This window comes from Arvicanthis niloticus, chromosome 30 (genome assembly GCF_011762505.2).
Source record: "Arvicanthis niloticus isolate mArvNil1 chromosome 30, mArvNil1.pat.X, whole genome shotgun sequence".
In the NCBI taxonomy this organism is placed as follows: domain Eukaryota; kingdom Metazoa; phylum Chordata; class Mammalia; order Rodentia; family Muridae; genus Arvicanthis; species Arvicanthis niloticus.
In genome coordinates this window covers 8,500,627-8,526,778 of record NC_133438.1, presented here as the reverse complement: position 1 = coordinate 8,526,778, position 26,152 = coordinate 8,500,627, and the positions used below count along the sequence as shown (strand labels likewise).

At 36.0% G+C, this 26,152-nt stretch overlaps 1 protein-coding gene across 1 annotated transcript; it reads right to left on the bottom strand.

Moving 5' to 3' along the window:
• Window positions 1–313: 313 nt before the first annotated feature.
• Window positions 314–25,866, bottom strand: LOC143440676 (vomeronasal type-2 receptor 116-like). Its single transcript, XM_076927458.1, has 6 exons — window positions 25,652–25,866; window positions 15,174–15,465; window positions 14,027–14,827; window positions 13,158–13,385; window positions 11,994–12,117; window positions 314–1,236 (listed from the first exon to the last, which is right to left on the bottom strand). The coding sequence occupies exons 1-6, from the start codon at window positions 25,864–25,866 to the stop codon at window positions 314–316; spliced, it is 2,583 nt and encodes an 860-aa protein (XP_076783573.1).
• Between the last annotated feature and the right edge of the window lie 286 nt (window positions 25,867–26,152).

Sequence of the window (26,152 nt, the reverse complement as noted above, 5' to 3'; positions counted from 1 at the left end):
AGAGGAGACAAATCTTTATAAAACACAGTTGTCAAATTAATTAGATGTATGAATGATGCAAGGGGAAGAACTCACAAATAAGGATTTCAAAAGCAAACTAAATAAAGAAAAATTATAGTGAATACAGGATTTAGACAAAAACAGAGCATATCTTTCAACATGAAAAACAGATTAGCCTAATATGATTCACTAAAGAAATAATACCTTGTGGCATCAACTACCACATTACAACTTTATATATAAGTTTTCAGATGCTGAAGAATAATAAGCCTTCAAATATATTGTTTAATTTAAGAAATGCAGAAGCTAGTTTTTAAGAAGGTTTTTTTCTCTTAGTATATGTTTTGTCCCTGATATAATGAAGTGAGTTCATTTCTGGCCTTAATAATATGATGTAACACTTGGGGACAAAGATGATGCCTAAGAGTGATGCACTGGAAGCCAAGATAGAGAAGACTTCCATAGCCACCATGATCTTCCCCTTGGTGCTGTGGTAGACAGGGAGGAAGGTGAGCCAGACACTGCAGAACACCAGCATGCTGAAAGCCAGGAACTTGGCTTCATTGAATGTGTCAGGTAGATTTCTGGACAAGAAAGCCATAAAGTAGCTCCCTAGGGCCAGTGCTCCCAAATATCCCAGGGTGCAATGGAAAGCAATAGCTGAGCCTTTGTTGCAAATGATGATGATGTGTCCATGTTCTGAGTGAGCATCTTTATCAATAAATGGAGGAGATGTTGTCAGCCAAATTCCAGAAAGCACAACTTCGATCAGGGTACAGACGGGAATAATGTAATTAGGGGCTCTTAATATCAGTAGCCATCTCCTCCTTCTTCCCGGAGACGTGATCTTGAAGGCTATAACTACAGTAATCGTTTTGGCCAACACAGTGGAAAGAGCCACGGTGAAGAGAAGTCCGAAAATGTTTTGCTGCAGGACACAGGTGGCTGTGTTAGGACAGCCAATGAAGAGCAAGGGACAGAGGAAACAGAGGGTCAGAGTGATGAGCAGGGTGTAACTGAGAGCCAAGTTATTGGCCTTGACAATGGGGGTGTCTCTGTATTTCAGAAACATCACAAGAACAAAAGCTGTGAGTGAGCAAAAGCCCAGGGACATGAAGCTAAGCGTCTTCCCCAAGGGGTCATCATAGGCCAGAAATGTCACAGTTTTCTGTAGGCAGTGGATTTTGTCTTTGTTGGCATAGTGAGTTTCTGGACACTTCACACACTGATCCATATCTGCCAAATGTTCAGTTTATAGTGAGTTCATACTTTGTTTTCATCCTTTATCTTAAGGCATTTCCCAGCTCCAGCACAAAACACTTGCTTTGTTTATGACACAAATATAAAAACACTTTCCAGATAATATTTCTAAACTCAATTTTCTTTTACTTCAAATTAAACAGCTTTAATGCTTTTTCCTGTTATTACACACATGGTACTCTTGCATTTAGTGACACTGTTGTATTTTTTTAGAAGACATCAAAACACTGAAATATATTGGATAAACATAATTTGGCTCTGCCTAAGCAAGTGACTCTAACCAAGCAAGTAAAAGATCTGTGTGACAAGAACTTCAAGAATCTGTGTAAAGAAATCTAAGAAGACCTCAGAAGATTGAAAGATCTCCTATGATCATGGATAGGTAGTACTTGCATAGTAGAAATGGCCGTCTTACCAAAAGCAATCTACAGATTTAGTGGAATCCCCATAAAAATTTCAAATCAATTCTCCACTGTGATGGAAAGAGCAATTCTCAAATTCATCTCTAGTAACAAACAAACCAGGACAGCAAAAACTATTCTCAACCCTAATTGAACTTCTATGGGAATCACCATCCCTGACCTCAACCTATACAACAGAGCAATAGTGACAAAAACAGCATGGTATTGGTACAGAGACAACAGGTAGATCAATGAAATAGAATTGAAGAATAAAATAAGAAATAAATGCACACACCTAAGGTCACCTGACCTTGGTCAAAGAAATCAAAACCATCCAGTGGCAAAAACAGCATTTTCAACAAATGGTGCTCATTCATGTGGCCATTCAGCACTTCCAAGAATGAAAATTGATCCATTCCTATCTTCTTTTAAATTTAAGTCTAAGTGTATCAAGGACATAAAACATAAAACATGATTCACTGAGTCAAATAGAAGAGAAAGTCAGGAGAAACTTCAAACACATATAGACAGAGGAAACTTTCCTGAAAAGAACACCAATTCAATTTTCATAAAATTGAAACTTTTCTGTAAGGCAGAGAACACTGTCATCACAACAAAATGGCAACATACAAGTTGGGAAAGGATCTTTATCAACCCTAGATTCCATAGAGGGCTATTAACCAATAAATACAAAGAATTGTAGAAGTTCAACACCAGAGAACCAAATAACTCTATTAAATGGGGTACTGAACTAAACAAAGAATTCTCAACTGATTAATCTCAAATGGTTGAAGAGCATCTAAAGAAATGTTCAACATTCTTAGTCATCAGAGAAATGCAAATCAAAATGCCCTATTAAGTCTGGCTAAGATCAAAAACTCAGGTGACAGCAGATGCTGGCATGGATGTGGAGAAAGAGGAATATTCCTCTATTGCTTGTGGGATTACAATCTTGTACAACCACTCTGGAAATCAGTCTGATATTTCCTCAGAAAATGAAAATAGTTCTACCTGAGGACCAAGCTATACTACTCCTTGGTAAATAGCCAAAAGCTGGTCCAACATGTAACCAGGACACATGTTCCACTATGATCATAGCAGCTTTATTTGTAATATCCTGAAGCTGCAAAATATCCAGATGTCCCTCAACCAAAAATAGATATAGAAAAAGTGGTATATTTACACAATAGAGTACTACTCCACTATTAAAAACAATGACTTCATAAAATTCATTTGTAGATTAAGAGATGGATCTAGAAAATATCATCCTGAGTGAGGTAATCTAGTCACAAAAGCACACATATTGTATGTACTCACTGATAAATGGTATTTACTCACTGATAACTGGATATTAGTTCAGAGGCTCAGAATACCCACAATACAACCCACAGATCATATGAAGCTCAAGAAGAAGAAATAACAAATTGTGGATACTTCAGTCCTACTTAGAAAGGGGAACAAAACAATCACAGGAGGTCGAAGGTAGGAGGGAAATTGGCAAGAGTAAGGAGGGACAGGAAAATGGGGGCCAAGATCAAGCATGGGAGAAGATGGGGAGAAGTACAGGAAATTGAAAGGAGGTGTGTAATAGTGGAGAATGGAGAACTGGTGATAGCTACTAGTAAGTCCCATATTCAATGGAAGAAAAAAAAAACTCCCAGGTTTCAATGGGTATTATATTAGCTGAAATACCCTACAAAGGGGAAATTGAATCAATACAGACCATATCAATTGGATAGGTGTAGGTAATTGTGGCTGAAGAACACAGATAGTTCCCTATGTCACGCTGTGGGTAGTTGGCTGGGAACACCTTGGGTTCCTCCAGCTGGAAGTTAGGCCCAGCTGCTCACTAAAGGCCTCTTCAAGGCTCCTCACAGCATGGCCCCAACACAGAGAAAGTTCTTGGGTTTCCAAAACTGGTTTATTGGCATGAAGGATGGTGGATGGATCTGGATGCACACCCCTCTAAAACCCAGGTCAGTCCTGAGTTAAATAGGGAGAGAAAGAGTGGGAAGGAGCTGGGGAATAATGCTTAATTGACTACACCCTCTGGCCTTCAGGTACCTTATTAGTATGTAAATCTCTCTAGGGTCTGAGGCCTGTTCACCTTCTACCTGCCCTCTACCTGTGTCCTACATGGCTGAAAGGTGAAGGTTGAATGAAGATTAAACCTCATGTCCAACCTGACAGATAGGCGTGGACCTTGGTTGAGGTATGGGGCCACCCACCCAACTCAAAAATTTTAACACAGAAATCTTCCCATGTAAGGGAAATGCAGGGCCAAATGATGGAGAAAAGATGAAAGGAAAGGCCACCTAGAGACCACTCCACCTAGGGATCCATACCATCTCCAGACATGCAACCTAGATACTATTGCTAATGCCAAGAAATGATTGCTGACAGGAACCACTTATGGCAGTCCCCTGAGAGGCTCTGCCAGAACTTGAACAATACAGATGTGGATGCTTGTAGCCAATCATCAGACTAAGCATGAGGACCCCAATGGAGGACTTAGGGGAAAGACTGAAAGAGCTGAAAGAATTTGTAACCCCATAGAAAGAATAATATAAACTACTTGGAACCCCTAGGGTTCTCAGGGACTAAACTACCAACCAAAGAATACATATGGAGGGACCGACCCATGGCTTCAGCTGCATATGTACCACAGGATTAATTTATCTAGCATCAATGGGAGGGGAGGCCCTTGGTCCTTTGGGGGCTTGATGCCCCAGTCTATGGAGATGCTGGGGTGATGGCAGAAATGGGTGGGTAGGTGTGGGAACACTCTCATAGAGGCAAGTATAAGGGGAGTTGGATGGGCATTTGCTGAAGGCAAAACTGGAAGGGGGCATTTCTAATGTAAATAAATTAATTAATCTATAAAACCAACCAACAAACAAAAACTACATATAATCATTCACCTTGATCTAGTAAACCTCATCCCGGGGATGCAAAGTTGGTTCAATATATTAAATCCATTAATGTAATTCATTATATAAACAAACTCAAAGCAAAAAATATCACATAATCATCTCATAAGATGCTGAAAAAGCATTTGACAAAACACAACACTGTTTATGTTAAAAGCTACTGTAGTATCTAACAAAATAGTTTAAAACTAAATTTAATCAAAGAGATGGAGAATGACATTTCCTACTCATCCAAGAAAAAAATGTACCAAGATATATTTCATTGTTGAATATATATGCCCCAAATGCAAGAGCACCCACAACTGTAAAAGAAATATAACCAAAACATAGATAACATATCAGAGCAAACACACACATTAACAGTGAGAATCTTCAATATTATACTCTCACCAATTAATAAAAATTAAACAGAGAAATAATAGCATTAAAACATTATGTATCAAAATAAATTAATTAATAAATTAATGAACTAATGGATATCTTCAGAATACTTTACTCCAACAAAAAAGAACACACCTATTTCTCAGCACATCAAAAAACATTCTCAAAACTTGATACCTTCTTGGTCACAATGTAAGTCTCAACATTTTGAAGTAAACTGAAATATCCTCCTGTATCCTGTCAGACCACCATGATTAAAGTTATACTTCAACAAAAACAGAAACAACAGAAATCTTATAAACTCATAAAAACCAAACAACTCACTACGGAGGAGTTAAGTCAGAAATAAAGAAGTTAAAGTGTACCAAGAATTTATTGAAAATTAAGCCAAAACAAACCCAAACTGATTGGACACAATGAAAGCCAAGCTAAGAGGAAAGTTGATAGCACTGAATGGTTTAATAAGGAAAGTGGAGAGATCTCAAAATAGCAACTAAATAGCACACATGGAAGCTCTAGAACAAAAGGAAGCAAAAATACCCAAGAGGAGAAGATGGCAGGAAATAGTCAAACACAGGGCTGAAATCAATACAATAGCAACAAAAGAGAACAATACAAAAAAAATCAATGAAACAAAGCATTGGTTCTTTGAGAAAAATCAACAAAATAGACAAATTCTTGTATAAACTGACAAAAAGACAGAGAGAATATTTGAAATAACAAAATCATAAATGAAAAGGGGGACATAACAACTGACCTTGAAAGGGTCAATTTCATATGGAAAACAATGTCCAGTGTAAAGAAAACAACTCTGAATAGTAAAAGAACTTTGAAGGTATAGCTATTGTTGATTTCAAGATGTACCTCAGAAGAATAGAAATAAAAACTTCATGGTATTGGCATTAAAACAGACATGCTGATCGGTGGAATTGATCTGAAGTCTTACACATAAATCCACTTACGCAAAGACAGAAATACACAATGGAAGAAGAAGTCATCTTCAACAGATGATGTTCATCTAACTGGGTGTCTGCATGTAGAAGAATGGAAATGGATCCATATTATCACCTTGCACAGAACTCAATTCCAAGCACATCAAAGACCTCAATATAAAATCTGATACAATAAACATGATAAAAAATAGAGAATAGTCTTGAACATATTACTACATTAGATGACTTTTTGAACAGAACAATGATAACAGTGGTACTACAATCAAAAATAAATGAGAACTCATGAAACTGAAAGGTTAATATAAAGCAATAGAACAAACTGTCAGCCTTCAGAATGGGAAAAGTTTTTCATCATCTCCATTTCAGACAGACGTGTAATATCCAAAATATATCAAGAACCCAAGAACCTAGATATTAACAGAACAAGCAATTCAATTAAAATTATCAGTGAAAATGGAGACATAACAATGGACATTGAGGAAATTCAAAGAATCATTAGGACATAGTTCAAAAGCCTGTTCTCTACAACATTTGAAAATATAAATAAAATGAAAGATTTTTCAGACAGATAACAACTATCAAATCTAACTCAACATCAGGTAAACTATAGGAATAATTCTATACTCTCTAAGAAAATAGAAGCAAGCCATTAAATATCTCCCAAGCAAATAAAACCTGGGCCAGATGGTTTTAGTGCATAGTTCTTCAAGGCTTTCAAAGAACAGCAAATGCAAATACTCCTCAAAATATTCCACAAAATGGAAACATAAGGCACACTGCCAAACTCATTCTATGAAGCCACAGTCAGGCCAATACCTAAACCACACAAAGACTCAACAAAGAAAGAGAATTTCAGACCAATTTCTCTTATAAACACCAATGCAAAAAATACTTAATAAAATACAAGAATACTGAATCCAAGAACACATAAAGACATTGTCCACTCTGATCAAGTAGGCTTCATTCCAGTAATGATGGTGTGAATAAATATGTATAAATTCATCATCATAATTCACCAAGTAAAAAACCAAAAAAAAAAACATGTGATCATCTTACTACAGACCAAAGAGCATTTGATAAAATTCAACACTTCTTAATAATGAATGTCTCAGAGTGATCAAGGATAGAGAGGTCATACCTAAACACAATAAAGGCAATATACAGCAAGGCAATAGCCAACGTCAAATGAACTGGAGGGAAACTTAAAATATTTCCATTAAAATTGGGAACAAGAGAATGCTGTCCAATCTCCCCCATCTCTTCAATATAGTACTTGAAATTATAGCTAGAGCAATAAGACAAGTGAGGGAGATGAAGTCGATACATATTACAAAGAAAGAAGTCAAACTATAACTATTAGCAGGTGATATGACAACATTCATAATGAACCCATAAATACTACCAGAGAATTTTTCCAGCTGATAAACACCTTCAGTAAAGTGAATGAACACAAAATTAACTAAAAGAAAACAGAAGTCTTTCTCAACACAAGCATTAAATGGGCTGAGAAAGAAGTTAGGGAAACAGTAGTCTTCACAATAGCTAAAAATAATGCAAAATATCTTAGTGTAACTTTAAGCAAGTAAGTGAAAAACCTGTGTGACAAGAACTTCAAGTCTCTGAAGAAAAAATTAAGGAAGATCTCAGAAGATGGAAAGATCTCTGATGCTCATTGATTCGTAGGATTAACATAGTGAAAATGGCCATCTTACCAAAAGCAGTCTAAAGATTCAATGCAATCTCCATCCAAATTCAAACACAATTCTTTACAGATCTTCAAATTACAATTCTCAACTTCATATGCAAAATATAAAACACAGTATTAACTAAATGACCACAAAAGAACTTCTGGAGGTTTCACTATCCTCTAATTCATACTATACTACAGAGAAGTAGTAATAAAAACAGCATGATTTTGGTGTAGATACAGGCAGGTAGATGTATGGAATAGATTTAAAGACCCAGAAATTAACCCACACCTAAGGACACAAGATGTTTGTCAGAAGAAAGCAATACTATACAATGCAAAAGGGAGAGCATCTTCATCAAGTAGTGCTGGTTTAACTGCATAGATCCATATTTATCAACATGAACACATCTAAGTTCAAATGGATCAAAGACCACAAGAAAAAGCTAGATATACTAAACCTAACACACAAAAAGTGGGAAATAGCCCTGAATTCCTTGGAACAGGAGACAACATCCTGAATAGAACACCAATGCTTCAGGTGCTTAGGTCAGTAATTAACAAATGTGATTCCATGAAACTAAAAAGGTTCTGTAAGGCAAAATGCACCATCATTAGGACAGAATGAGAGCCTACAAATTGAGGAAACATCTTCACTAACCCCCCCATCTGACAGAGGTCTAATATTCAAATTTTACAAGAAACTCAAGAAGTTATAAACCAACAACACAAATAACTGAATTGAAAAATGTGCTAAAGAGCTAAACAGAGAATTCTATACAGAGGAATCTTGAATTGTAAAAAAAAAAAAAAAAAAAAAACATTGAGAGAAATGTTCAATGTCCTTAGTCATCAGAGAAATGCACATCAAAAAGACTGAAATTCTACCCTGAAGCTATCGAAAATGATAAGATCAAAACCTCAAAGTACAGCACATGCTGGAGAGATGATGGTGCAAACAGAACACTTCTTTCTGTGGGTGGGAGTACAAACTTGTACAGTCACCCTGGAAATCATTGTGGCAGTGTCTCAGAAGATTTAGAATAGTTCTACCCCAAAATCCAGCTATACCACGGCTGGTCATGTATCTAAAAGTTTCTTCAATATCCCACAAGGCCACTTGCTCATCTATGTTCATAACAGTCTTCTCCTTAATATCCAGAAACAGTGCCTCAACTAAAGAATGGATAAAAGGTATGGATAATTCACACAAGGGAACACTACACAGATATTTAAAACAAAGACATCATGAATTTTACAGGCAAATAAATGGAACTAGAAAAGATCATTATGAAGAAGGTAACTCATAACCAAATCTCACTTATAAGTGAATGTTAGTCATAAAGTACAGGATAACAATGCTGTAATCAACAAACTCCAAAAGCCAAATAACAAGGAGGGCCAATCTAGGATGGTTAAATCTTTCTCAGGAGAGAAAATAAAATAGATATCAGAAGTCAATGTCAGGAAATAACTGGGTGGATGATGGGATCAGGAGAGGAGCCAGATGGGTAGCGATCATATGTAGGGAGAGCAGAAGAGAGCAGGGAGATTTTCAATGGGCAGGAGAGAATCTTTAGGACATGCCAGAGGCTTGGGATTAGGGAAGACCTCATAGGGTCTATTAGGGTAACTCTAGCTGAGATCAGTTAGGGATATGAATCCTGAAATAACCACTCACTGTATCCATGTCAGACTCACAGTAGAGGGATAAGGTAAGTAACCCACTCACAAAAACAGAGACAAAAACAAAATGGTTCTTGCCTAAAGAATGTGCAGGGATACAGAGAGCAGAGACAGAGGGGATGTCCAACCAATGACTGTCCAAAATTGAGACCAATGCCATGAGTAAGAACCAATCCCTGACAGTATTAACGATATTCTTATATGTTCACAGATGGGAACCTGGCATAACTGTCCTCTAAGAGGTTCACCCAGCAACCAATGGAAAGAAATGCCAGACCACTTTTGGGAATAAACTCCAAAGATGCCCAATTCCACCAAAAGAATATTTTATTAAATATTTTTACAGTGGTTTTTAAAATAATAGCCAGAAACTAGAAGCAACCTAGATATCCCTCAACTCATGAACAAATAAAGAAATTTTCAGTCATATAGAAACTAGAAAAATCCATTCTGAGTCAGGCAAGACAGACCCCAAAATAGAAACAAGATATGTCATCACTTATCTATAGATATTAGTTGTGAAACAAATAAGGATCATTACAATCCATAGATCCAGAGAGGCTGATTACCATGAATGGCTTGAGGGAGGATGCATGGATCTCCGTGAAAAATAAAAATAGAAAAGAATTTGTGTGGTGGACTGGCAGTGGGTAGGAAGAGAAAGGATACAATGGAGGAGGTATTGATAGAAGGAGAAAATATAGATAGAGCCATCTGCAATTGATGGACATTTAGGGAGTTATGTAGAAACAGTGCAGTGGAAAAGATACTGGAACCTATGAAAGTAACTACAGAGGATTTTTAGTAATGGACCTCATGGAACCTAAACTGGCCAGATCTGCAACCAGGCAAGGCTCCTGGTGTTGGCACGAGGACACCAACCCAACGTCAAAACATTTGACCCTATTCCATGCAAAATGTGCTAAGGCAATGGCTGCTCAGAACTTGTAGTGACTAGCCAGAGTGGTCTATTTTAGGCCCAAGTTAAGAGAGAGATCCTGGCACTACCTGGATGGCTATGAACATGGAAGTGATTGGTTCAGAGACCTAGGGTAGAACCAAATATTACTGACCAAAAAAGTTAACAAAGTGATTCTGAATGATATTCTGCTATACACAGAGATAGGAGCCTTGTCAAATCACCATCAAAGAGGCTTCCTCCAGCAGCTGATGGGAGTAGATGCAGAGACCCACAGCCAAATACTATGGGAATCTTGAAGAACTGCTCAGGAGAAGGAAAGGGAGGGCTGTAGGAGCCAGAGGAGTCAGGGTTACCAGAACAGGGCTTATAGATGGGCTCGCAGGTATTAAAGAAGTAATCATGGAGTCTGCATTAATCTGTGATAGGCTTTTCCTATACATGCTGTAGCTTTTAAATGTGAGTTTGATTTAATGGGATTCCTGATAGTGGAAGTGGTGGTGTGATTGACTCTTTTGCCTGCTCATTTTCTGTTCTCCTTTTTTTCCTACTGGGATGAGGGTTCATGCCTAGTTTCTTTGCATTTTGCTATGGCATGTTCAGTTGACATTTCTGCCATTTTTCAAAGGGAACTGCAAGAGCAATAGATTTTGGTGGAGAGGGGAGGTAGGGTGTAATGACTGGGAGGTGGGGATGTGTCAGGATGTGTTGTCTAATACATAGAATTTTTATATATAGGTAAATTTTAAAGTAAAAAAATAACATTATGACTTGCTAACAAGAACATGGGTGTCAGGGAGCAAAATGAGGTGATGTGAATGAAAATATCCCCCATCACATATTTGTATGCCTTGCCCCTAATGGACAGAGCTATTTGAAAAGAATTAGGAGGTATGGCTCTGTTGGGAAAAAGAGTTATTTTTGCTGTGGAAGGGCTTTAAGGATCTTGCAGTTCACAGTGTGTCTTCTTTGACTCCTAATAGTAGATTAGTAAGTGAGCTCTCAACAGTTATTGTTGTCATGTTGTCTTAGTTAATTTTCTACTGCTGAGAAGAGACATCATGACCAAGGCAGCTTAAAAAAGAAAGAATTTAAGTTGTAAAATCACAGTTCTATATGGAGAACATAGAAAGCTATAAGACAGAATGGACCTAGAAAAATAGCTGAAATCTTGCATCTGATCCAAAAAGGATGTGGGAGGAGGAGAAGAGGGGAAAGGGAGAGGTGGGAGAGATGGAGAGGTTATGCTAAATGGAAATGATGTGGGATGTTGATACCTCCAAGCCCACCCTCAGTGATAGTCCTCTTTGAACACTGGCACACCTACTAACACTTCCCAAACAGCTCCATAAGTATAGACCAAGTATTTAAACATGTGAGCATATAGGAGTCTTTCTCAGTCAGGCTAGTACACATGCCAAATATAAGGCAATTAAATGCTTTCTTTAAGTTGCTTGCTCATGTTGCTTGTCATATCACTAGGAAAAAACTAATTCAAAATAGATGGTGAAATGAAGAATATTACTTTGTTGTGGGTAGAGCGGTTTTCTGTAGGCAGTCATAAGCACAATATTTGAAGAACACAAATCAAGTATGAATTTCAATGTCAAGAGTATATTGTTTATGTTGGAAAATGGACTGTAACCTGTGATTTTCTGACATTTGGATTGAAAAGAATTATCTTCATTGAAGTGAACTGATTGCAGTTCACTTACACGTGTTTTCCATTTGCTTAGATTATTACACATAAATATTTTCTGCATGACTGATAATTACCTGTCTCATTGGAAATCTCATTCTCCAAACAAGGAGTGCAGTCAAAGCAACAGGCAGCTGTGCCCTCCTGGTGGGTTTTCCTAAATCCAGGATGACAGCTGTCACTGCATACAGACCTTGGAATCTGAGAAGGAAATGTATAATAGCAAATGGTCTGGTTTTTATGGAATCTCAAATAGAGTGGTTTTGAATGTAGAATCATTAATTTTTTAATGTAAGTTTCTCTAAATTCAGATAGTTGAATTGCATTTACTACTAATATGTCATTCATAAGCTTATGTGGTCTATGCTTGACGCTAATAACATGAATTTGTTACAAAATTGCAGAAAGATTATGGGTTGAGGCACATAAGTAAAATCTTAGGTTATTGGCATTATCTCTTGCTATGATTACAAACCTACTGCCTCTTTACTCTTTGATACAAAGACAAATAATTTTTCCCATTGTAAAAGTTATTCTTGTAATTTGATAGGTTTTAGAATCATTGTGAAAATTGATCTGTAAGAATTATATATTTGATTGTTTTAGGTTAGATTGCTGGCAGGTAAAAGATCATCTCCACAAGTGGGTAACCTTAATATATTGGCTATGGTTCTGGAATAAATAAAAAGCCAGAAAGAATGGTAGCAGCAGCATTCAGCAGTCTGTGTACTTCTGTGTACCCTGACTACTGATGTAATGTGAACCATTGTCTCTACAACTAAGAATATAGCTTTTTGCAGTATTAGTATATACTCTTAAACTGTGAGCCATGAAAACCATCTAATTATGTTTTATTAGGTAGCATTTTTGCAGCAGTAAAACAAACAACTAACATAGCTACATATTCTCATGCTTTTCTGTATTGACAGGAGCCTTGAAACAAAAGGCCAACTGACCATTGACTCAAAACTTCCAAGCTGGGATCAAAATAAATCTTCTGTCAGATAATCTGTGAAAATTATCCTGAAAAGATGATATATTTATAATATTGAATAAATGAGCTGATTCTAAAATAAATAGTTCATTCAGCATAATTAGGTGTTAAGATAACTCTCTTTATTGGTGTATATACTATGTTTCTATGAATGGGTCTTGTGTGAGCAATGAAGTGTCTTGACACTCAGAATTATAGTTTTGATTTTTACATACTGGCCAAAACACTGAAGTAACATGCAACCTACCCTTGTGGTTCCAGTGGCCCATTGTATCATGTCATCAGTTACAGACAAAGTCTGGCCCTCTGGAACATTTGCAGAAAATGTTCCTACTTTCACATTCAGCCCAAGACCTTTTGGGAAATTCCAAAAGTTGAAAATGTCATACTGTACATGTGATTTCCTTTTCCAATCCAGACCCACATTGTCAGCAGCATGATTGATGAGTTGTTTGTTCTTTAGAAAAGTGTGAAGCTAAAAGAGATGCATATGTTTGTGTTACATAACCTCCCAAGAAGTTAATCAGAAGCAGAATCTGGAAACGTCTCCTGTTGATTTTAATCCCTGATATGAAAAATGTCTTTAATATAGGGTTAATCCCATCTAACATATAATATCTTAAGATAATGAAAACATCATTATGCTTCTAAAATATTACAATCAGTTTCATTAAAAATTTTAGAGCCAAATATCTCTAAACCATGACTGTTCCTAGAGAAAACTTTCAGCTTCTTTGAAAATATAGTCATACCCAATTAAATTTTCAAAATATTTAGTTTCACACTGTAAAAGGAATGATCTTAAGAGTAATCATTTAAACAACATAAGCATCGTAGAAGTGTTCAGGTACATTGTGATTACCTCTGTTAGTATCTTTTCTGTTGTGTGAAATCTCAGGGGTAAATGTACTTCTCATATTCAAATTTTTACCTGGAAATTATCGTACGGCTCTTTGTAATGCTACTATATATTGACTTAAAAATAATTCTTCTTTGCAGTCTCTCTTGCAGGTTTTTGCCAAAATAGTCTACAATATATAATGCCTAGATTTTGCGCATTTATAAATCTTTAGAGTGTCAAGTTGCTGATGTCACAATACAACTGAAGTGATCTACCTGCCAGGGGAAGAATGTCATCTCTTTTCCTTTTCCATGAGTTTGCAATTGATTGAGAATCATCTCATGCAGACTGTGGGCCACAACATACACAGCATTGTATACATTATAACTCTCTTCACTCATGGCCATGTCAAATATGTTCCCAGGCAAGAATCCCAAGGAGGCATTAGGCAAACAGTTTTGTGCAATTTTACAATCTTTCCTAAAAAATGAGCAATTGAAGAATATGTGCCACAATACATGAAGATAAGTATCTTCTGGGTATTTGAAAGGATTGACTGTCTGAATAAAATCTGTAAAATTAGTAATTTCTTCATTGTGGTGTGAAAAAATAAGAGCCCCATGCAATGAATCTATCATGAAATAATCATCAAATCTGGAATTATCCCAGTGTGAGTTCAGAACCCAGACTTTCCACATAAGCAACTTCTGCTTTATATTTACTATTAAGCTTAATAGAGAATCAGAGTCTCCATAAATGATAATCACATTTGATGATGATTCCAGGATGTGTGCCTGATTTTTCCAGGATTTGGTGAAATATGATCCCCTGCTGACTTGGATCATTTCCACAAATGCTATGCAGACTCCATTTTTATCCATCTCACTTCTCAAATCTGACAGAGTCTGGGCACTTTTGTGATCATCTATGATGAATAACCCCACCCAGATCCACTTGAAATGAAGCATCAAAGATACAATGCCAATTGTTAGAGATGTGTCTTTGGGGGCCACCTGGTACAGAGAAGAAAACCGTCTTTGTTCACTCAGAAGATTATCAAAAGGCCCGAAGGTTAGCTGTAGAGAAAAATAATCAGAAAAAAGAACATTGTCACACAATTGAACTCAATTCTACAGTTAAGTTTTGAAGCCTTTATGACAATCTTGTTTTTCAGGTCAAACTTGAGTTCCTATTAGTTTTCCATAAAAGTACATAAACTATGCATAGGTTCAATATTGTGTTGCGTTTACTCTACCATTCATCTTCTATATATTCAAAGTCAGAAAAATATAGATGTACCATCAACTGTCTGCATAATTTTTCTATCCATGAAAGTGATTAGATCCTCCTCTTTTTCCTCACAATGTTCTAACATGTCACCAAGTAGAGCTGACACCATGTCTCATCTCATTACCATCTCACCTGTGGAAATTTGTAAAGATCCAGCAGTGTCCCTACATTTTCAGATATTGCCCATGATGGTCCTGTAAGTACAGCAGCTGAATTACTCTCTCTTGCATTTCTGTAGTTAGGAATGGCATGATCAGGCCCTGACAGTGAGCCAAAAAGATAGGCTAGAATGTTCCTTTGACCATGTGGGATATTGTGGATCTCAAATCCTAGTGATGTGTTGGGTAAAAGAAAGGGGTTGCTGTTGATCTCCTCAATGGCAAACCTCATGGCCAAAATACATTGGTAGTTCCTCAACTTAAACCTGTATGGAAGGTTGAACAATATTTAGGGTGAAGACTCATAAGGTATATCACATAAAATATGTGCAAGCTTAATGTAATGGCTTGCACAGTTTGAATGCTTCTGTTTTCAAAACTCCACATTTAAATATCTTACCAGTACTTGGTGTATTAAAACAGTAGTATTCTATATTTTTTCTTATTTTTTTATCAAAAATATTTTGTTTTTGTACTATGTATTCTAATTACAGTTTTAACTCTATCAAAATATTTCCAGGCCCTCCCTACATCCCATACCACCCAAATCCACAATTTTTTCTGTTATGAGAAAACAAAAATGCATCTAAAATAATAATAAATTAAAAATTAAAAAAAGAATAGAACAAAATAAATAAGAAAACAAATAAAATAATCAATGAAAAATTATAAGAATTAGATGTAGATAGAGATGTAGAGAAATAATTGTTTTCATATACAGAAAACCATAAAACAACAACAGACTAATATATATATGCAAAAACTTGTAAGGTTTGTAAAAAATTAAACTTCCAAAATGCCATTGTTTGAAAATTTTGTTTTTCAGTTACTAATGAACATGGGGCCTGGTCTTAAGGATAGTTTGTGTTACCAATGAGACTCCTTTAGAGGAAGCTAAGTTTTGTATTTGCCATTGTATTTGGCAAGGGCTTGTGATACTTTAAGGACAGCTTCGGAATTAAAGATGTGGGCTTGTCTCCACTCCTTGTTTCAGCACTGGATTCCCATCTGTCCTAGAATAGTACATGTCCTGTCCATACTTTTACAGTCCCTGTGAATTCATATGTTCCTTTATTTAAAAGCCCTTGTTTTTTCAGAGTTCTCTATCTTCTGTTGTTAGTGGAATTTTTCCTCCTCCTCTTCTGTAACATTACATGAGCCCTGAATAGGTTTTATGAATACAACCATGAGTACAATCATGAAATTTCTGTGATGATGACTGAATGAGACATGGATCTATGAATATAGAATGTCCTATGGAGTCATTTTATTGCTACATTACTTTAACAGAACAGTATTATTTGGTTCTCCTCTAGGTCCATGGACTATCTAGTTCTAGGGTTTCAGAAACCTAAGCAGTGTTGTTTCCACCTCAAAAAGCAGTGGACCTTAAATCCAATCAGAAATTATATGGTTAGTCTCATAAGCTTTGTGTCACTATTGCACTGTTGCATACTCATATCTTGCAGGCAGGAAACCATTGTTGATCAGAGGGTTTGTAGCTGGGTTGATGTTTGTATTTCTCCTTTGATATATTACAGAGTACCTTTCAGTACCAGGAACTTTTGATCTGCAGAATCACACACAAAAAAACAAATGTTTCTTTATCCAGCCACTGGTTACTAAGACTTTGTTTAATTCATGAATGACAAGTCATTCAACTGGACATCAGATACCAGTTCTATAATTAATTTAATTGGAGTGAGTGTTTATGTGATATTTATACGTGATTCTCTGTTCTCTCTCTCTCTCTCTCTCTCTCTCTCTCTCTCTCTCTCTCTCTCTCTCTATCATTCTCCCTCTCCCTGTATGTGTATTCATTGCATGTGTGTATGAAAATTGATGCTAGACTAAAACATTTATGGATGAGGGTCATCATTATCTACCTTATCTAATACCAGGTTGTTTTGAAGCTCATGGAGCAGTGCAGATTCTCTTGCTCCTGTCGCTCATTTCACCAAGTGCAACAGGATTATACATGGGCAGTGAAATGGCCCCTGCTCTTTTCCTTTAAATAAACAATCTGTAGATGTACATTCAGTTTTCACATTATCACAAACACATGCTTTCATACAAAATTAATCATCAGAGACAGGGAAGGATACTTCACATGTATCAAATGAAAATTCTATCAAGATAATACCTAAAGTCTGAACTTTTATGCCCCAAACAAAGGGCACATTTGTAGAAGAAACATTGCTACAGATAAATCATATATAGAACCCCAAACATTAATAGTTGGAGAGTTCAATCTCTTCAATTGACAGGACATTCAGAAAAAAATCTAAACATAGAAATATGAAACTAACAGATATCATGAATCAAATGGACCTAAGGAAAGGTACAGAATATTTCATCAAATTGTAAAAAAAAAAATACCTTCTTAGCAATTGATAAATTCTTCTCCAAAACTGACCATACAGTAAGTCACAAAGCAAGACATAAGATATACAAGAAAATTGAAATAATGCCTCATGTATTATCAGATCACCATGGATTACAATGACAAAAGCAACAGAAACACCAGAAAGCCTACAAGCTTATGAAATTGAACAACTCTCTACTGAATGGTCAGGGAGGAATAAAGAAAAAAAATTAAAGACTTTCTAGAATTAAATGAAATGGAGTCACAACATACCAAAATTTATGAGATGCATAGAAAACAGTACTAAGAGGAAAGTTCACTTAGTGCCTCTATAAAGAAATTAGAAAATTCATTTATCAGCAATTTCAAAGTACACCCGAAAGTTCTAGCAAAAAAGAAACAAGCACACCAAAAAGAGTAAAAGACAGGAAATAGTCAAAATTAGGGCTGAAAACAATCAGTTAGAAACAAAGAGAACAATAAAAAGAATCAGCAAAATCAAGAGCTAGTTCTTTGAGAAAATCAACAGGATAGAGAAACCATTAACCAAACTAAACAAGAGACATCTTCTACTTTATTTTCTATTAGATACAGAGTGCCAGGGTTTTTACATGTTTCCTGATAATCTGGAATTTTGATAAATTATCTTGTTCTGACATGCATCTTCACTAACTCTTTCAAGACACATCCCGTTGTCTGTCTATCTAATGCTTTGTCCTTGTATATAAACCCTTTAAGACAAATCAGTGCTGCTTACGTATTCTTGGATACATGATCTCCTGCTGAAATGTTGAATCAACTATGTTGGGCTCATAGGAGCTCACAGAGACTGGACTGACAACCAAGGAGCCTTCATGGGACTGATTAGGCTCCCTGTATATATGTGTTACAGTTGTAGAGCTTGGTCTTCTTGAGGACTCCTAACAGAGGCATTGAGGGATGTCTGTAGTGCTTTTGTTGGCCTTTGGAACCCTTTTCCTTATACTGGATTGCCAATAATAATAATAATAATAATAAAAAAAAATACAGTAATAGCAGTAGTAGTAACCTCTCTGACAAGTGTTGAGGGATCAATGGAGATAACGATATGTTATTAGGATTAAGTTTTACATTGTGTCCATTTAGAAGGATAGTAGTAATTGTTTCCCCGCTAGGGTCTTTATTTTGTACCATTGTTAATACTTGGGCCAACACTGGTACAAGGGATAAGTTTGTCATATCAAGAAGAATTTACTTCAATCACAGAATGATTCATTAATCCCTTGATGTATGTCTTAGTTTTCTTTCTGTTCTGATGGTAAAACAATGACCAAGTGCAACTTGGGGAAGAAAAGAATTATTACAGGTCCATATACATGGGAAACCATGGCAGAAATCAAGGTAGGAGTCTGGAGATAGGAACCTACTTTGCAGGGACCATGATGAGCAAATTTTTTCCGGCTTGCTGCTCATGAATTACTTAACCTGATTTCTAATATAGCACGGAACACCTTGTCCATAGTGCCACCACACACAGTAGCCTCAGTCCTTACACATCAATCATTAATTGAGAAAATTCTATGGAATCTTGCCTACAGACCCACCTTATAAAATGAAACTCTCAATGGAGAAATAATCTTTTCATACCTGTCTAGATTTATGCATAACCAGCTCAGTGTTTATTTTACTCTTGTACTAGGTGGCACATCTTACCATGTTTACTGATGAAATTCAGAAAGCTGATAGTTACATGTGCTTTGTGGTTACTCTTTTCCTCTAACAGTGTTCAGAGCATCATATCACATTGAAAAAGATACACATATGCTTGATTTCTGTATGCATTAACTCAAGTATGTACTTTCTTCTTTAATAGGGCCTTACCATATGTTCTACAAAGTTGTCAAGAGCAACAGTAATACCCTGTACTTGTTGGGTCTACCCCTGATACATCTGATAGTGTGCTAATATCCAAAATATATAAAGAACTCAAGAAACTAGATATCAACAAGCCAATTAATTCAAATAAATGCATGGTAGAGAACTAGAGAAAGAATTATCAAAAGAGAATTTCAAATGATTGTAAACCACTTAGAGAAATGTTTTACATCCTTAGCCATCAGGAAAAAGCAGTCTACATGACTTTGAGATTCCATCTTACACTTGTCAGAATAACTAAGATCAATAACACAAGGGGCAGCACATGTTTGTGAGGAGCAAGGGGAACATTTCTCCATTGCTGGTGGTAGTGCATACTTGTATAAGAACACTTGCTCAAGTGTATTTAAAGTGGCTTTATTCATAAAAGCCAAAAACTTGAAGCAATCAAGATTTTCCTCAGCTGAATAATGGATAGAAAAATATGATATATGTATATAATTAATTATTATTCAGCTGTTAAAAATGACATTATGAAAATTTCAGTCAAATTGATGAAACTAGAAAAAAATCATCTTGACTCAGGCAACACCAACCTAGAAAGAGAAATGCAATATGACACACACACACACACACACACACACACACACACACACACACACACACACACACACACATATATATATATATATATATATATATATATATATATATATATATATATATATATCCTAGAAGTAGATATTATTTTATAGGTTAATGATAATCATGCTACAATCTACAAAACCAGAGAGGCTAATTAACAAGGAGCACTCTGAGGAGGATGCATGGATCTCCCTGGGAAGGGGAAATAGAATAGATTTTGTAGGTATACTGTGGGAAGGTGCAGATGGGAACAGGAGGGATTAGAGAGGATTGGTGAAGATACAGAAGGAGAGAATACAGGGATAGACAGCTGGGGGAGCAATATGGAAACCTAGTACAGTAGATGCTTCAAGGATTCTACAAAGGTTGCCAGTAGGATTCTAGTGAGGATTCCATGTAAAGGAGGATACGGAGCCTGAACCATCCATCTTTTGTAACCAGGCAGGCATTTGTGGTGGGACTGGAGCATCTGCTGAGTCTGGCTTGGCTATGGAAGGGACACATGGCATGGTTCCTGTCCCTGGAACAAACCCAGCAGAATATGAGCCTCCCCAGTTGTTGATGGTTGCAGGGCATGCGGCTTGTTTACACACACACACACACACACCCACCCCCACACACACACCACACTCACACACGTGTGTGTGTTTAGCTTGGAAAATATTCTCCCTGCCATGGTTATCAGTTCATGTTCTCCCTCCCAAAGTTTATAACGTCATGGTAATCAGAAACAGCATGAGTCATAAGAAGTGAGGGTGTGGCTAACTTCTAAACACAATGTAAATGCTATGATATTCAGGAAAGCCCTTAAGGCTGTGTGAGAGAACTCTGAAAACATGAGTTTAAAAATATAAAATTTCTCAAGTATACACAATATAAGGTTGCAATGTGAATTGCTTATGAACTGGGGAGCTACACTATGAACCAGCATATCAGAAATATACTAAGAATGAGATAAAGAGATTTAGGCAGTGGTGATTCCTGGGCAAAATCCACCCAGTTAACTTTTTTGTGTTTGTTTATGCTTACAAAGACAGGCAGATTTCTGAGTTCAAGGTGAGCTTGGGACAGAGGGCATTTAGGTCCAGATCCAGGCATTCTAAGAATGGTAATTTCACCCAGGTAGCATATTGCCTGTGTTTAACAAAGGCAGGCAAATCTCTGAATTCTTTAGTCATGTTAAAAATATGCTTGCTGTCTCTTTCTAAGAATCAAGTGACTAGGTTCATGAAATGCAGACTCATGGGATGATGAAAAGGGAACAGAGTGGATAACTGAATTGATATATAAATAAAAAACTGGGATTTTGATCTGCAAGAGATTAGCTATCCAGGGATATTAGAAGTGCAAGAGAAAAATACCTTAAACTGAAAACACACACACACACACACACACAAAGAGAGCGAGAAAGAAGGAGAGAAAGCGCAAAATCTCAAAATTGTCTTGAGCAGGCCATACACTATCAACTTGTAAACTATGATTTGACATCAAATTGTTTTTTTAAATTGCTGCTAGACACCCCTTTCTCAGAAACCCTGTTCAAGCCAAGGCTGGTAAATGGCAGACATCAATGCCAGAAAACCTTCCACCTAAAATTTTTCCTGCCTATGAGATGTGCTGAGGCATTAGAGAGGTAGAACTTGTGGGAGTAGCCAAACAATGATTGGTCTTATTTGAAGCCCACACCAGGAGAATGAACCCATGCTGGATACTGTCTAGTTGAGCAGGAACCAGAGGTTGAATATAAGCATATATTAAAAATGAATAAAATGACTCTCAGTGATATTTTGTTCTACTCAGATTAGTGCCTAGCTCAATAGTTATCAGAGATGCCTCCACGGGGATCTGATGGCAGCATATGCAGATCCTACTGCCAAATATTAGGTGGGGAGAGAACCCAAATTGGAGATCTCCACTGGGTCTCATCTTTTGGAGCACTGGGAACCCTGTGGAAGAGGAAGAAGAATTACAGGAGCCAGAAAATATTGTGGACACCAGAAAACCACAGCCTACAGAATAAAATAACTAGGGCTAGGTCCTCTGCATATATACTAAGGTCATTTAGCTTGGTGATTTTGTGGTTCTACGAGTAGTGAGAGTTGGAATGTGTCTGATTCTTTTGTCTGCTCTTCAGACAGTTTTCCTCCTTCTGTATCTTCTCACTCACCCTTGATGTGAATGTTTGTTCTGAGTCTTATAGTACCTTGTTTTGCTGTCTGTGTTTGGCTGGTACCCCTGAGAGGCCTGTTGATTTCTAAAGAGAAAAGGAGGCAAATATCAGAGGGGGAATGATTTGGAATGAGGCTGGGATTAGTGGAGGGAGGGAAAATTGTGGTTGGCATGAACTGAAAATAAAAGCAATAATAAAAAGAAATATAAGCAAGCATAGCTATCCTCCGATGTTACAAAGCAGACACTAAAAAAATTCTTCAGAAGAGATAATTAAGCATACTCTATACTCATTACAGGAAAAATTCAACTGCAGGATATTACCATCTTAATCATATGCACTTCAAACATAGGAGCAGCCAACTTCCTTAATGAAGGAGTATTAGATGTAAAAGCACAGATCAACCCAAGCACAGAGTTGGTGAGTCAATTCAGCACCCCTCTTTCAGCAATAGACAAGTAATAAAAAAATATTAAATAGAGAAATTCTGAAGTTAAGTTATATTATTAGTCAGTTCTACCCCTATATGTAAAACACTTTGTGCCTTCTACACCTCTAGATAAAAGTCATGTTTACAGTAAGTATTGTTTGTCCATTATGTACCTGGCAGCCTTCAATGACCCACTCACATTTTCCAAATGTCTTGAAAATGTGAGCATTCTGTCCCAAGAACCCTTTTGTTCTCTATCAACCAATGGTTTATGAAGCCTCAAAATTTAAGAAGACCATTTTAACAGAAAATGTATTAGTTTGAAAGCATTTTTACATTTATAGAGACCAGATGATGTAAATAAGGACTCCTTTATGTAGGATACTGTATAAACAACAATTCAAATCTATATGGGACAATGGTTCTCTGTCTTACTGTGAGCACACAGACCTAGAACTTGGCATTTGCTTCTACTGGGAATCAAGACACAAACACACTGATTTATATCCTTCCCAACCAGTATTGTATATAAAATTTCACCAAAAGATATTTACATACTGTGTTGTTTTACTACTTTTACTTATAAAGCATCTTTGGCACTTGTGAGAATCTAATAATATATTTCTAAATGAGTACTTAATATATTTATTTGACTGTTCCAGAATTTTTGTGTAGATCATGCTTGTCCTGCAAACATAGATCTACCAGTCTGTGCCTCACAAATGCTCAAATTACAGGCATGCACCACCATGATGCCTATCAAGATACTTGGTTTGACAGCACATGGTTTTTAATAAGATGTATAAATAACATGAATATAGTTGAAAAAGAGAATAAGTTAAATTCCATGATTTAATCATTGTACATTTCACATAGGATGAAATGTCATCTTGTATCCCACAAATAATTACTGACTTCATGATGATAAATGAGTGTGTATAAATATGACTGTAGCTCTATCAATGCAAAACATAAAGAAACTGGTGTAATGGTTTTAGAACAAAACAGGAATAAAGTGCCATATCTGAAAAATAGAGTTTAAAAGCTGATAAATATTTGTACAACTAAATGTTTATGTAATTTTAAACCTTCAGCATAAACTATCAGACCTATTTTAAGTAAACATTATGTTGTAAAAAGTTGTCAAGTAATCAGTAAATAGATAATTATGTCCTTTAATTAGAAAAATGCTGAAAATTAGAAAATATCCACAGAAAAGTAGAAAAAACTGAAAATCGGACTTTTTGTTTTCTTCTAATACATAAATCTTTTCAAGTTATTAATACACAAATGCACATATAACTGATAAAATGCAACTTGGACATACTAAGTCTGTGCTAAGCCAGCTATATTTTTAATTTACTCCAATACATAGTGAGAGAAACTGTCTTTCATTATTGCTTTGCAGGTAAATTAACTATCATGCTTAGAAGATTCCATATTGTGCACATGTAGTTCTATGAATTAATCCACTTTAATCAGGTGATAGACATATTTTGTATATTTTGAACCTATGAAATATTCATTTACTGTCTTCTTAATTTTGACAGCAAGAAAGTTAAATTCAATTAGAAAATTAGACCACACAAAAATATATCATTGAAAATAATCTATTTGTACTACTTTTGTTCTTTTGTAGTTATGGCAAATAAGTATAATTCTGCATCTACAACTATAACATGAAATTTAAATGAAGAAAGACAGAACAATTTCTCTTTCAAATTAAAGTTTCTTACACCTATGTAAAATGTTTTATTAAATATATGAAAGTAATTGTGAGCCTTGAAGAGTATATGTTTGCATGTGCTTTACCCTCTACTAAAAGTATAATCTAAAAATGTGTTGCCTATATCAGACATGTTATTTTTTTTATAGCTTTTATAATTGTAAATTTGTTTTGGTTTTTTTTTACTTCAAAAGATACTAAATTGCACTTACACAGCACTCTCTTCTTGTATATATTAAATAAGCCATAAAGGTTTAATTTTCTAATTGAATTTAACTTTCTTGCTGTCAAAATTAAGAAGACAGTAAATGAATATTTCATAGGTTCTAAATATACAAAATTTTTCTACCATCTGATTAAAGCAGATTAATTTATGGTATTAATTCATATTCCATTGCTGAGTTGAGACTTGTATGCAAGCTATAATTCTCATTTCAAATACTTATTGTGTGGTTACCTACAGCAACTGGCATGTTTGCCTGGGATAAAATGCAACTGTCTTCCTTTAAACACTAACATGCATGATTGTTTCACATTATCAGGATCTAAGAAACTCAAGCTGACTTCTCTGATGTGTGTCTTGATCTTGTATCTTTGAGAATGCCAGAAACATTTTTTCAGAGTCTCAGCACAATCTAGTGTACACAGAAACACATTCATGACAATGAACAAATACACAATGGATATATATGCAACAAACAGGTAACAATGGTAAGTTATCAAAGAATACAAATATTAAAAGTTAGATAAATCATCTGTGACAGATGAAGTTATTTCTAAAACAGAAAGTAAGTTTCAATGTCTAATTTTGCCATTCCTGCTCCCAAGTCTTTATCAGCACACACATACATTATTTGTCACTCTAGTGTCACACAAGAAAATTGTTGGAAACTAACCTCAGTAGCATTATCCCTTTTCATAGGAGCACAACTAGATTTCCAGAACCCCCTCAAATACTTTATTACTAGATAATCTTTTTCCTGCAGAGTTAACATTGAAAACATTTCAACTCTGAGGAGTTATAAGCATAGCAGATCATATCGGGTAAATTCCCAGTGTAGGATATGGTGAAAAATCCCAAATTACTTTTTTTCCTTTGAAAGTACCAGATGAATCACTAAGAAGACAGCACTGCAAAGAGATGTAGAAATGGAAGAGAGAAAATGTGGTAAAGTGGTAAAGTGTTAAAATAATGATGTTTGAATGTGTACTTTTTCAGGAATGCCAAATATTGAAACAGAATAAATGAGTAAAAGACTTACTCGATCATAAGCTCATTGGTAAATTTAGTCATCCTCCAATCAGTTGTTTTGTTGAGTGGATAGGCAGCATAAGCAGGGAAAAATCCAACAATCACCACATTTCCATTTCCATGTAAATGGTAGTTCATCCTTACTAAACATTCACTGCTGCTGTAAGAGCATGCAAGAATTGGAATCTGCAGTAACCAAGAGATAGACATCCAAGAGAACTGCATATTAGCAAAATATCTGCCTCTCTGTGAGCATGGTAAGGTGAACTCTGCAGTGTTCAGCACTCATACGCATGTGTGTGTGTGCATGTTTGTTTAGAATTTTATTGGTGACTGAAATCATAACTTTAATCATCCCAAGATTCTTCTGAAATGACTCTTCAGCCCCATCTGGAATTGTCTAATAATTCATGCCCATAGGCTTTAAATCTGAGTTTCTACATTCATTATGAATAAACAATATTTATTAAGAATTGTCTCCAGCCACAGGCAGTATGATTTCATCCAAGAC